This window comes from Emys orbicularis, chromosome 3 (genome assembly GCF_028017835.1).
Source record: "Emys orbicularis isolate rEmyOrb1 chromosome 3, rEmyOrb1.hap1, whole genome shotgun sequence".
NCBI lineage: Eukaryota > Metazoa > Chordata > Testudines > Emydidae > Emys > Emys orbicularis.
In genome coordinates, this window is record NC_088685.1 from 168,348,840 (window position 1) to 168,363,288 (window position 14,449).

General features: G+C 36.6%; 1 protein-coding gene across 3 annotated transcripts in view; it reads left to right on the forward strand.

Annotated features, from left to right (window-relative positions):
* Positions 1–6,717, forward strand: part of ESRRG (estrogen related receptor gamma) — a 437,669-nt gene extending 430,952 nt beyond the window's left edge. For all 3 annotated transcript variants that reach the window (XM_065400566.1, XM_065400565.1, XM_065400567.1), the window contains exon 7: positions 6,473–6,717. In XM_065400566.1, coding sequence (XP_065256638.1) covers positions 6,473–6,717 — 245 coding nt within the window. The remainder of the gene's footprint in view (positions 1–6,472) is intronic.
* The last annotated feature ends 7,732 nt before the right edge of the window (positions 6,718–14,449 follow it).

Here is a 14,449-nt window from a genome sequence, read left to right on the forward strand (position 1 = left end):
CAGGTTTAAATCCTAAATAAGGATGGACTGAAGCATGTGTTAAAGTGCTTTCCTAAGTCTTAATTATGAAGATTTTTATCAGAAGAGGCCAGATAAACAAACCAGGAATATAGTTTGTTTAATGATTATAAAGAATCTCTTTCAACTTTAAAAAAAGAACAACTTTTTTTACATTTTTGGGGCTATATTACTTTTTTTTGGGTAACAGTACTCATGAAATGAAATATAAATAATGCAGCGGGCAAGCACTTAGCAAAGTTTGCAATTTTCCCCGTGCAACTCTATCATGCATTTCAATCCCAACGTGCAGTAATTTTTCAGTTTCAGAACAGTGCACTCCTCAGTAGATACTGCAAATTGTGGGGATTTGTGCAATATTGTTTTGGTTCATTAATTCCAGTTAGAGAAAAGAGTCAGGCCACCAAATTCATTTTATTTGAGACATAATCCAAATTTAGATTGTGCTATCTAGAGTTGCATTAAAAGCACTTAATTACTGTTCTACTTGTTCTTGATCTCATCAAATTCTGTCAGGATCTTACAACTGCTTAACTTGATTGTATCCATTTTTGACTTGTGAATTACTTATACAGAACCATCAGTATAGCCCGGTGGTTGCTTTCAGTCAAGTTTCTCCCCCTACTTGTTGATGTTTTCTTCTGTATCATGTCTTGTGAGCATCTGAACTTTTCTGCTCACTGCTGCATAATCCCTGTTGCTTTATTCATTCTACTATTTTCTTGCTTTAGATTGCCTCTATTTTTTGAAATGCAGAAATGCTTCATTTGAGGTCCATGTGTTTCATCTCTTCCATGTTTTCTTCCTAGTGATATTAAATACATAAACAGTACAAAGTACCATTTTAGAGTGGTCTCTTTCCCCTCATTTTAGGTTCATGCCAAACATTTGCTAGTTTCCATGCTCTGTGGTGTGTCTCGGATTATTCCTGGGTGACCAGATGTTTGTTTTCTGCATTTGAGATGAAGCCTGAATTTTAAACAAGGTAGATGGTAATCTGAGTTGATATCTGGATTTTGTAGTGTTTTTCTCAGGTGAGAGATCTAGTTTTCTCTCTTTTCTGCACAATGATATAATCAATCAGGTTTCCGTGGAGCTGATCAAAAGAGGTCCAATTGTATTTTCCCTTGCTGTGATGGGGAAACAAAGCATTTGCAAGGATAAGATGATTCTCAAAGCAGAGCTCAATGAGTCGATGTCCTAATTTGTTGATTTTACCTTCTTTCATTGCAACACTCTGATCAACAACCTCTTTCACTACTTCAGCAGTGAAATCTCTTGCTCTGAGTAGCGCATAGTGTTTGACATAGTATCAATGAGTTCCTGTGCCTGGCTGTACAAAGCTTCACCCTCACCAATCTGTGCTGCTTTTTTGCAGGTCATTTAAGATCAAAATCTGCATACTTCTGAATGACAACACATCCTCATGTCCCTGTTTAATTTAATTGTTAATTTAGGCACCGGTTTGAAAGGATTTCACATCTGGGTGTAGATTTCTACCATTTCCCTTTGGAATGGTAATTGTAAGATGTCCAAGGGGGGGTCTACTAGGAAAATGATTTTTCTAATCTTATTTTCACAGGTTCATTTACCTGGCACAGGTAGAGTATTTAAAATGTTTATACTTAACGTAATAAATAGTTAGATGTTATCTGATATATTAAGCCTTTCTGGGTCTCTACATAGCCTCTGTGTTCCCTTAAATTATAATAGTTCTTATTGACCTCACCATCACACTAGCATAGACAGGGTTTGTCAACGATAAATTAATCTGTTTCTGGATTCAGTTGTAGTTTCTGTATCTGCCACTTTATATTTATTGAAGCTATTTCTTTTTACTTTTGCGGGGCCAGTGCAACATTCTGGACCATTTTCCTTATTTCCGGAAACAAATGCCAGCCTGATTAAGATCTACATTAATTTAATACCAGGAACGAGACATAGAGCCAAACAGCAAGGCTGGAACATGAAGAAGGATCTTAATCGAGATTAATATTTTCCTGAGCAGTCTGCCAGCTGAATCATGGTCTAATTAAATAGCACAGATTTAGTGAGTTTGCATTTAAGTGTTAGCAGACTCTAGGATGAGTAAAGCTGAAATGATTTTGAATCTTTTCTCTAAATGGGAAGTTAAATTATAGTAATTCAATTAAATCATTTAAAAATCTTTCAAGCTAAATCAAAGAATTTAAAGAAATCTTAATAGCTGTTTGTGAACATCTCTCGCTACTATTTGTTCTCACCTCATTTCCTGTGACATACTTCTATATCTCCCAAGGCACAGCTGCCCAAACTCTGGCCCATGAACCACTGGCTGTCTGCAGAGTACACGCAGGTGGCCCTTGGAGAGTTGGCTGGTCACTTTGTTTCCCACTGCCAAATTGATTTAAAAGACAGCAAAAAATACATTGCGACTATTACTTTTCCATGTAAGCAATTGCTCTGTGTACCCCAGGGATGCTATATGATCACCGAAGGGAAAGGAGGGGAGCCGCAAGACAATCCCTCTCTTAAGATGTAGTCCACAGTGTGAAAAAGTTTGAGAACCTGGGGTGTAACAGCTGTGTCATGTCACAGATTCTGATTCGCTTTCCACCTTCATTTTTTCTGTCTGTGTTTTTTTCTTCTTCTCATAATCAAATTCAGTGTGAGGGAAAAAATGTACAGGCAGCATGCATTCATAAAGTCATATGGCCAGAATTTAATCTGAGCTGCACTGTTACAGAGCTACAGGATCACCATTGATTTCAATGAAAGTCTTCCACTCCTCTGAGGAAAATATTACAAAACCCATATATCAATGCAGACTGCCACCCATCCCTTTGAAATTCAAACTTCGCATCTGCTGCATAAAACAAAGAGCTACCCAGTTAGGAATAATCTGGACAATTTTGTAGAGGGTAGAAATTGGCAAACATTTAGTGCCAATTTCTAGAATGTTATGGCCTCTTTTTGCTCCTCTGTTGGCTGGAGAACAGACAGATTTGGCAAGCTGAATTTCTCTGACATGGAAGAGCTCTCAGCTGGCACAGAGCCAGAATACCCAGCTTCTACACCAGCCCCTAAGCATAGCCCTGGCAGAGGGCATGGTGGGGCATAGTCTGCATACACTGCGATTTAGCAATCCATGGTTGATGGACATTTCCTTGGGGACTGTTATTAGCCATTGCTCTAAAACTCCATTAGGAATAGCCCAAACCCAACCAGAGAATCAGGGATCTGTAATTAGAAGCTTGGCACAGCAGAGAACCTGGCTTTTGAAATGCAGTGTAAATGTTTGCAAAGAAATCACTTTAAATAGAGTCCAGTGGATGATCAAGAAGTGTTTGTTTATGAATGTTCAATTCAGTAGAGTACTCCATGTTTACACCAGTATAATTAAGATCAGAACCTGTGTGTGTGTGTGTGTGTGTGTGTGTGTTGTTCTATACTCAGGGATTTACCTTTCATTGTCCCAGGTAAATAGTATTAACTAACTGGTTCTATACTAATACTAAAGAGGTGAAAGTTGAAGTTGTTACAAAAGTAGCAAAAAAGGCAGATTTGGGTGATGGGAACAGTGCTAAAATTTTACTGATTTTCCTTTTTAAATTTTTTAATCCTTACTCCCTCCTTTATATACTTGGTTTTTGTTTTTCCCTTTTAATTTTTTTAGACCTGACTACCTTGGTGCACGGTATCTAATCTCAGCAGTGTGTGCATAACATGTCTAACTGCATGCTTCTTAGGGCATGTATTCTCTGAGACCTAGAATTATTAAACATGTAAAACCCCCATAGGACTCCATTATGTGTAATTAACAGATAAACTGTCATCAGAATCAGTAATACGTGCTAAATGATCCAAACTTGTATATAATTGTCTGTTTCAGAGCAAGAGCTATAACTTTTTTTTTCAGTTTGCAGCTTTCTTTCAAGATGGAACATTAACCTTTCTTTGTTAACCTCTTATTTACCTGTGTGTGTAGTGTTTTTGTCACACTGTCTTTTTAGTAAGAGGTGTATTTCCCACATGCTGAAATTATCTGAGAAAACATGAATTAGTAGGAAATATGTATCTTATCTCTAGGATTGTAGTTCAGGTTCCTGGGCCTAATCCTGTAATTGTTACTCACTTGAGTAACTTTTACTCAAACAAATAGTCCAATTAAAGCTAATGGAGCCACATGCTTCAACAAAAATTACTTTGATAGGTAAGAGTTGCAAAAATTAAACTCATGGCACACAACCTGATAGACTGTTATTTTCTGTAGGATAAAACTGACAAATCAGGTGCTGTGTCAGCCATCAGGTATGTGATGCTGCTTAATACAACAGAAGAAATAATTATGTAAGTTTATTGGCTACAGGAAGAAGTTTCACTTAATCATTGTTCCATCTGAAAAAAGAGCTTTGCTAAATAGTCAAAAATTAAAATCAAAACTACAATGCTATGAAAATGGGTTTTATATTTAATGGGCCTCTTGAGGAAATACTCTTATAATGCCATGGACTCACTACCCCACAATCAACCCTAGTGTAAGTTTGCACAACTTCACTGATTTCCTTGAGTGTGCACCCATCTGCCGTAGTGTTACATGTGGTCCATTCTCTAACTGAATAGGCAACAAGGCCACAATTTGATTGAGTTAACCCTCATGATAAATAGTGTATAAGGCTGTGGTATTTTATCAAGCTCTCTTAAGATGATGCACCCATCTATGTGTTGGTAACTGGAGGGGAGTGCCGATGGCTACTCTTTCTTTCACCACACTTTTGACAACTGTCCTGGAGATCCAACTGCTCTCCCCGTATAATCAAAGAATGCTTGCACACTAAGGCCTACCATACTTCGGGTTAGAAGCCCTGGCAACGCCACTCATTCTACCTCAGAGAGATAGGGGGTGTCCCAGATCAACCTCCCATAAGTCCTCTGGTGATGGTGGTGTTGATACTTGTTACAGAAGAAAAAACATTTCTTCCCCCCTTCATCTCCCAGCTGCTGGGGAGCAAGGGAGAAAAAGTGGCTATTAGGTCCCTGTGCTAAGTATTGAGTTGCCTTAAGTTTCAATCCTGTTAGAAGATATAAGAAAGCAACTAAGAGCTAACACAGACAAAAAGAATGGGAAATTATTATTTTATTATTATTATGTAACAAATTTCATTTCAGAAACCATATCCAGCCAATTTAGGAGAATGACTTTTTGACTTCTAGGGAAGGATAATCAATTGCAAATGATGTACCCAATGCCTATCATTGCCCTCAGGATAACATATTAGGTTCTCTCACCTTTACATACTCTGAACCACTTCTTTCGTGGACTACCTTCCCCTTCCCCCCACCCCAAAGCTCCCATTATTTATCTCTGACCTTTCCTGCGGTATTTATAGTTAAAGGAAATAGTCAGAGGATTAGGACTATAAATTTAAAATACACCCATTTTGTTGCAATGCTTTGGTTTCTTGATTACATCTCCTTGCTTTGTATCTGTGCTGTTTGGGGCTTTACATTTGTTTGGACTGAATCTCCCTTTGTTGCCTGCAGCTTTCACTGCTCAAATCTTTCCAGGTCACTTGGCAGTTCAGTTTGGTTCCTCCTATGTGTTTTGGTTAGATCTCCTATTCAAATCTGATAACAGCTGGCAAAGATAGATATAGAGTAGCCAGGCAAGATGCAGAGAGGCATTTGGGTTGTTGATTTTTTTTAAAAGGTTTAATTGGCAGAAGTAACTCTATAGGATCCAAACTTTCTGGGCGGGCTACATCTAGCAGGATATGTCAGTGTTACGAGGCAGAGACAGCTCCAAGTGCCACCCGTATGTGTTCTGCAGACCACAGTTTGAGAACCACTTCATTAGAATCTATGTAAGGATGACTGGCTGAGAGGGAAATTTCCTTGCTAGCCCAAGAGGGAGGAAAGAAGAAGTCACATGCACACACACATCTTCTTTGTGTCAGCCAGTGCGACAGACCAATGGCTCTGTTTTTCTGATCAATGGCATCTCGGTCTGTAACCATGGAGATTGCCATGGATTGGTGCCACACTTTTTGAAGGGAGTCATTCTTGCAGACCTAGCAATATGGGCTGTGACAGAGGGGCTCTGCCCTTTCATTACTATAATGTCTGTGTAGCTAGAAAATGACTATATAAAATTATTTGTGTAGTTGCATAGATAGTTTTTAACTTTTTTTTTTTATATACATAAACTTAGCACCTTTACAGATGGCAATTCCATGTGTATAATTACACAAGGAGACCCAAATATTTCCTTGAAGGTCAATATAGAAATAAGTGGATAATTATCTAGCTTATCCCTAAAACAATATGGAAAATACTATGTAAATCCATGCAAATCCATCAATAATTATGGCACGGTTACTTACTACAGTGCAAGTTACAGTCTAGAGCCTTTACACTGTAATTCAACATTCTGGCACACTGAACTGAAAACTGATGTCGCTCTTTTGTTTTGTAGACTCAATGCACATAGAAGATGTTGAAGCAGTTCAGAAACTTCAAGATGTCTTACATGAGGCTCTACAGGATTACGAGGCTGGGCAGCATATGGAAGACCCACGCCGAGCTGGCAAGATGCTGATGACTCTCCCACTTCTGAGGCAAACCTCCACTAAGGCCGTGCAGCATTTCTACAACATCAAACTGGAAGGCAAAGTCCCCATGCACAAACTTTTTTTGGAAATGCTGGAGGCCAAGGTCTGACTAAAGCATCATGGGCCTTCCCATCATGCTCATTGAAAAAAAGGGAAAATAAACAGGATAATAATGGCAAAGAAACTTAGTGTTTAATTAAGGAAAAAAATGACTGCACTGATATTTAGCAGCAAGACTGTGAAGCAGCTTTCAACTCTTTTTTCTGTGTCTATCTGATGCAGTTTTCCTTTTTCCTTTTCTCTGTTTTCCTTTTCTGTTCTTTTATTTCTTCCTTTTCCTTTTTTTCCCCCTTTGCTGCTGAACTTTTTAAAAGAGGTCTCTAATTGAAGAGAGATGGAAGCCAGGCCTGCCAAAGGATGGAAATCCATAATATGGATGCCAGTGAACTTATTATGAACTATAATGTCCCCAGTGACAAAGGAATCAAAGAAAGAACCATCATACCTTGCAGTACAGTACAACACGACGAACTGACTGAATGCAGTATTAGATTTCATAGGAGCAGTCTCTAATTAGACAACTAAGCAACGATGCATCGGCTGCTTCTTATCATTGCATTTTCCATTTAGATCAGTTACAGCCATTTGATTCCTTAATTGTTTTTTCAAGTCTTCCAGATATTTCTTAGGTTAGCTACAATGTAACTTTTTCAGGGAATAGTTTAAGCTTTATTCATTCATGCAATACTAAAGAGAGAGAAAAAATACTGCATTTTTGTGCTGGCTTGAACAATGATGAACAATAATGAAGGACAAATGAATCCTGAAGGAAGATTTTTTTAAATGTTTTGTTTCTTCTTACTAATGGAGATTTTTTTGTACCAGCTTTACCACTTTTCAGCCATTTATTAATGTGGGAATTTATCTTACTAAAGCAATAGTTGAAGGGAAGGTGCATATTATCACGGATGCAATTTATGTTGTGTGCCAGTCTGGTCCAAAACATCCAGTTTCTTAACATGAGCTCCAGTTTCTAACTAAATGTTCACTGACACAAAGGATTAGATTACACCTACAGTATATCTGAGTAGTCTAATGTCAAGTACAAATCTATAAAGATGGTAAGAGAGCGTGACTGTACAAATGTACAGTTGCTACATGATTTCTAACTGATTCAGTTGTAAATGAATGAGATACTGCCTGTTACTTGCAAAATTATAACATTCTCACACAAAGACCTGTGAACCAATACTAGCTTAGAGGCAATACGGCAAATGCCAATGTTTGCAAAATTAAGAAATCAGAATAGTAGACTTCTGACCAAATTCAAGAATTTAACACTTCTACACTTTATTAATTTAGACTTTATTTTGTAAATTGCAATTTTTAACAAGTAGCTAAATCAATATATGTGCTTTTCAACCAGTATTGTCACAGCATGAAAGTCAGTCAGTTTCAAGACTGTTAAGAGGTGTAATCTAATGTATAAGCCAATTAGATGCCCCCAGAAAACTACAGTCGCTAAATAACCAATAAACAATAACCTCCATCAAATGCTATACCAATGTACCAGTGTTAGTAGCTGCTCCCTGTACTATGTGAACATCCTTATTCTATGTACACAGATGTAATTAAAATTGTAATCCTAACAAACAAAAGAAATGTAGTTCAGCTTTTCAGTGTTTCATGTTTGCTGTGCTTTTCTGAATTTTTATGTTGCATTCAAAGACTGTTGTCTTGTTCTTCTTGTGGTGTTTGGATTCTTGTGGTGTGTGCTTATAGACACAGGGTAGAATTAGAGACAATATTGGATGTACAATTCCTCAGGAGATTACAGTAGTATATTCTATTCCTTACTGGTAATAAGGTTCTTCCTAGTAATAATTAAGAGATCAAAACTCCAAACAAGTACTCATTATGAACAGATACACATTGAAATCATAATATTTTCAAAACAAGGGATAATTTCTGTAATAGTTTATTATAGAATACCAATGTATAGCTTAGAAATAAAACTTTGAATATTTCAAGATTATAGATAAGTCTAATTTTTAAATGCTGTAAATATAGCTTTTATTCAATCATCTCTCAGATGTTGTTATTAACTCGCTCTGTGTTGTTGCAAAACTTTTTTGGTGCGGACAAGTTTCCAAAACTATTGCTACTTTGTGTGCTTTAAACAAATACAGTAGGCTGATGGTGCATCAGCCTTGTGCTAGAAAATACTGTGTATCTATCATTAGCTATATGGGACTATATTGTAGATTGTGTTTTCTCAGTAGAGAAGTGACTGTAGTGTAATTCTAGATAAATCATCATTAGCAATTCATTCAGATGGTCAATAACTTGAAATTTATAGCTGTGATAGAAGTTCAGAAATTGGCACATCCCTTTTAAAAATGACAAAAAAAAAAATACAACTCCTGGGGAAAAAGGTGCTGATTCTATAAGATTATTTATATATGTAAGAGTGCAAAAATAAAAAAGTTTATTTTCCAGATAGTTTGTGCAGGGTTTAAGTTACTACTGTTCAATTACAGTATATATATATAAATATATAATATAAATATTGTTTTTGCTGTATCACATTAAAGAACTTGGGCTTCAGGGTCAAAAGCCAATCAACTAAAAATACAAAAACACACAAAAAATGGAGATGTGTTAAAGGCACACGGTGCAAACATTAGTTTTCATTTTTAGTAATTTTTTAGAGCTGCAAAAGAACAAGTATCTCAAGACTGTAAAAACTTTAACCGAAATATGGCTAAAAGAACTGCACAGGCTTTATAATAATGTTCATCCAAAACCTAGCTGGAGGAGAGTTCTTTCAAGACCACTTACTTAATGTGAAGTGTTGGGAAAATTTCAAAAGGTGTCTGTTTAGCCATAATGATTTAATTTCTATTTTTTGCTTCATTTTTTTTATTTTTTTCTTATTTAAAGCAATATGATTGTGTGACTCCCAGAAGTTACACATTTGTTTCAATCAGATCAGATTGTTGTATTTATTCCACTATTTTGCATTTAAATGATAACATAAAAAAAGATATAAAAAATTAAAACTGCTATTTTTCTTATAGAAGAGAAAATGGGTGTTGGTGATTGTATTTTAATTATTTAAGCGTCTCTGTTTACCTGCCTAGGAAAACATTTTATGGCAATCGTATCGTGCAAAGATCGCAAAAGGACAAAAAAAATTAAACTGCTTATAATAATCCAGGAGTTGCATAATAGCCAGTAGTAAAATAACCATGTCTATAGCTGTAGATGGGCTTCACATCTGTAAAGCAATCAACTGTATATTTTTGTGATGTGTATCATACCGTGTGCTCCAACCAATGTCCATTTGTGTAAATGTATTTATTTTATATTGTATATATTGTTAAATGCAAAAAGGAGATATGATTCTGTAACTCCAATCAGTTCAGATGTGTAACTCAAATTATTATGCCTTTCAGGATGATGGTAGAGCAATATTAAACAAGCTTCCACTTTTGATTGCTTTTATTTTATTTTTTGTGTTGTGGTTTTGTTTTTTTGTTTTTCGTTTTTGTTATAAGAGGGAAACAAATCAATAAGCATTACCTTTTGTTACTTCCATTCAAAGAGTAGCAAGCATTATCCCTTTTCCCTTAAAGTAGAATACAAGCATAAATAAATGCTATATAAAGCCTTGTCAAAATGAATTCCAGTGTGGTACAAGACATTTTGCATACTCTTAAATATGCAAAATGTCTCATAGCACATTAGAATTCATTCTGACAAGCCTTTATATAGCACTTATTTAATCTTAAAGCCTCTCCCCATCAACCTGCATTACTCAAAATCATTGCCTCTCTGTCAATGTCATAAAAGAAAACTTTCCCACTATTTTAAGATCATATTAATACCATCTAGAGTACTTATTTGATTTCTCCATCCACAATTAAATCCATCATTCATTTCCTATGGATGGGGGACTCCTTTTACATGTTCTGGGTTTGTTTGTTTGTTTGTTTGTTTAAAAAATATATTATTTGAACCAGCTTTTATGAATGGAAGTAAATAGTCATGGGAGCAATAATATAGATTGGTGTTAATAAAGAGCTCTGATAAGTCTTCAAGATCCAAAGGAGTTAAACAGCTTGGTTTAAAACTGACAGTAAATAGCCTCTCAGCCTTTTACAGTCTGAAAGGTTATAGCCCTTATTGCACAGGGTCAACCTGTGTTTCCTGTGGACCCTTCTGGAGCCATCACAGAAGTGCTAATGTGTGCTTTTCTTGCTTTTTAGCCTATCTTCTTGATAGTATTTTGTCATTGTATGTGCCCAACATATTTCTCACCTTCAGTGCTGGCCATTCTCTGGAGACTTTGGCTGATGACACAAAGGCTACTAAACTGAATGGTATTCAGGGACAAGAATTGTTTCAGCCATTAAGACGAGCTATCAGGATAGCTCTTGGTATTTTTGTATTGTGCAATCTTTTAAGAAGTAATATGCCATTGAAAGACATGGGAAGGGGGAAATGGTACCTTCTACATTTTAACAATTCTAGGAAATTTCTCCTTGAATAAAGGAATGACAGAAAGAAGTCAAAATATTTTTAAGGGTGACCCAGTATATAAAACTTTTCCTGGCTTGGCTTTTATTATTTGATTTTTTAGTTATTGCACACTTCAGGAGTATAATGCATCATCACAGCCTAAAATGGAGAGAAGCACTGTTTATAAAATATCACTCTAAAAAAATCAAAGCGAACTGTAATTTGCCATGTGTAAACAACATGCCACTCTCAGACTTGCAGATGCTCCAGATTTGAACAAAATGTAATTGTATCTATTCATTGCCTTGAAATATTTGACTGTGAACATTTCCACATACAATTATAATCATAATCCTTTCAGCTAAGGATCTCAGAACACTTCACAAGCATTGATCGAGCCTCACACTTTCCCGGGAAGGGGGAAAATGGGGTATATACCTTTCAGAGACCATTTCACACAACTGAAATGCAGCCACTTCTGAGGTGCACCATGGCAAATGTTTAACAGCAAACAACAACATTACACAGCAGTTTAGTTGAGGAAGTGGACAGCTATCCAATTGAAATATTTTAAGTAGGCAGAAATATTCTTGTAAGTACCCATGGGGAAATTGGCCAAGACATATTAACAACTCTTAGCTGTGAAAATAGCCCCTGGAACTTTTCAGAGGAAAAGTGGTCAGGATCTTGGTTTTTAAATCTCATCCAACAGGTGTTATCTCCACCAGCACAGTATCCACTGCTAAAATGCAAAGGGTTCAGTACCAATTCTGGAGAAAAAAATGCTACTATCGAGTACACTACTGAATGACGCTCTATTTCTGATAGCATCTTGGTTTTCCTTGGAGACTCCCCTCCAAGTAATAGCCTACCTCTTCTTAACTTTTTATGATCTCATGGATTCACAGTACAAGGTGATATGGAACACCACCAAATAAGTAGCCTATATTCTCTCTAGATGATCCTTCTGTACAAAAGAAAATCATGTAACAATCAATAGTTACATTATACATGCACTTGTGTATATGTTTGCTTAGTATGTGGTACTATTGTTATGGAAATACTAGTACCGATTAAATAGATGTAGGAAAAGAATGGCTTCCTAAAGATAACAAACATAAGGAAATATTGTGTAGATAGGGACAAAAATACATGATGCATAAATCTTCTTTTTAGGTGCTACCCAGCTGTCTCTTCTGGTAATGCCCCATATAAGATATTTTCTTACAGGCTTTTGCTGCAGAATATCAAACCACTCCTTAATTTTTCCACTTAACCTGTGTTGGCTCTTCAGACTAAACTAAAGAATGGCACAATTTTAATCTGTTCTCTGAATTCTAAATCAATTTTTGACTACCCCTGTTTATTTTCCTTATCAGCTTTTTCACTTGCACCTTTACTTTACTTTGCATTAGGTCTCTCTAGTGTATTGTAGTTCTCTTTGATTTCACATGGCTCTTTGTTAATTACTATATCCTTGTTATATAGTCTGGCTGCAGTAGCTACATCACATAGCGTGTGTTTTTTCCTGTCTGATAAGATGTTGATTTTATGTGTCCAGAATACCTCTCCTCTAACATATTCTACAAACTTTCTCCTCTCATTTGCTACAGAAATGTAAATGTAGAAAATGACATTGGTAGATTTGTTTGCCTTTTTAAAATTTTATTCACAAGCATTTAAAGTGTTTATAGGTGGATTGATATATTTTGGTCATGCTAATAGTTGTCTTTGTTAAGATTTCTGCCCATTCTTTCCTAGCATTCAAATTCCGAAGCCTAGTTTCTTACAATGTTAATATAAAAAAGCAAGTAGCGGTAGATTGATTACACCCAGCATCTTATTATTAAGCAGAACAGAAAAGAAGGGCATTTCAAAATATAATCCTCCTTTCCCAGGAGTATTTGTCTTGTTCTCCATGAAGTTAAAGGTCTGAAATAATGTGCCCATCAGGAGCTCAATGTTGCATGTCCATGCCAGTTGGTCCAAGGGCTTGTTATGATGGTAATGACCTGCTGAAACGTGAGCTTTGATGGCAACAATACAATTGCTACCAGCTCACCCGCTGGGAGAAATATTTTATTATTGTCAAATGCCCTCCACAGAGATTTGTTTTGCCTGTTCCTGTTTAAATTAAATTCAGAGCCGAACTGCATTATTATTTCTCTGGAGTATATTTGAAATAAACAACTAGTCTTCAAATTTAGGATTCCTGGCTAGTTTAAATTTTCTTATTAGCAGAAAAATTACAAGAGGTGACAACATAGCTGCAGGAATATGATTATGGCAGCTGTACAAGAGATTTACACACTGAGCACATGGCCTAAAAGCACAAGAACTCCCTTCTACTTTACAGATGCCAGCCAAATTAATAATTAACTGTGCCATAAATTCTGCAGTCTCAAAGAATGATGTCCAATAGGAACAATGCTTTTCTGTGTCTTACTATAGGAATTTTGTCACAAGATTAAGTGGAGGATCTTCACAGGGCGTGTTACTCAAATGTAAAATTCAGACTAAGAAACCAGTATTTGCCACTCCATACCATAGCAGCTCAGTGAGTGACAGCATAACTTCTGAGACCTGAAGAAGAGCTCAGTGTAGCTCAAGAGATTGTCTCTTTCACCAATATTAGGGGGTCCAAAAAAGATATTACCTCAGCCAACCTCTGTCTCTAATAGCCTGAAACCAACATGGCTACAACACTGCAAACAGCATAATTTCTGAGTCGTTTATTGCTGGTTGCCTGAGGCATAACTGTATCGTTCTGCCAGCCCTGACTCACTGCGAGTTTTGCTATAGATTAAATGGGCCAAGTTATCCACTCCATAGACTAAACTCAGATACAGGAAACTCTGAGTTCCCACTCTTGGAATTTCATTCAATATTCTTCTACTGGGGAGTGGAGTTCCCATGCACACCTATGGAACTGCTCAAGGGATTGATGGCACTAAAATGTGCAAATGTCTGAGAATTTAGGACATTAGTCATTGACACAGGGCACCATACCGCATCCTGACTCCATGGCACCACAGTGCCAGCAATTCTTCTGCCAGTGGAGTGTCTACATTGCAAAAACGTGTGTTCTTGCATCAGCTAACTTGTGTTAAAGTAGTAGGGGAGACATGGTAACTCGGGTTAGCAGCTCATGGTCAAACCCAGGCTCCTCTATAGGTTTTAATGTTTGCTGCTAACCGGCGTTAAAAACAAGGTTGATGGCTCTTCCCTGCGGTTTTATCTGAGTTAGCTAACCTGAGCTAAGAACACATGGTCTCGCATTATATTCTTATCAATAAACTAGGCAAATACAACTTAGA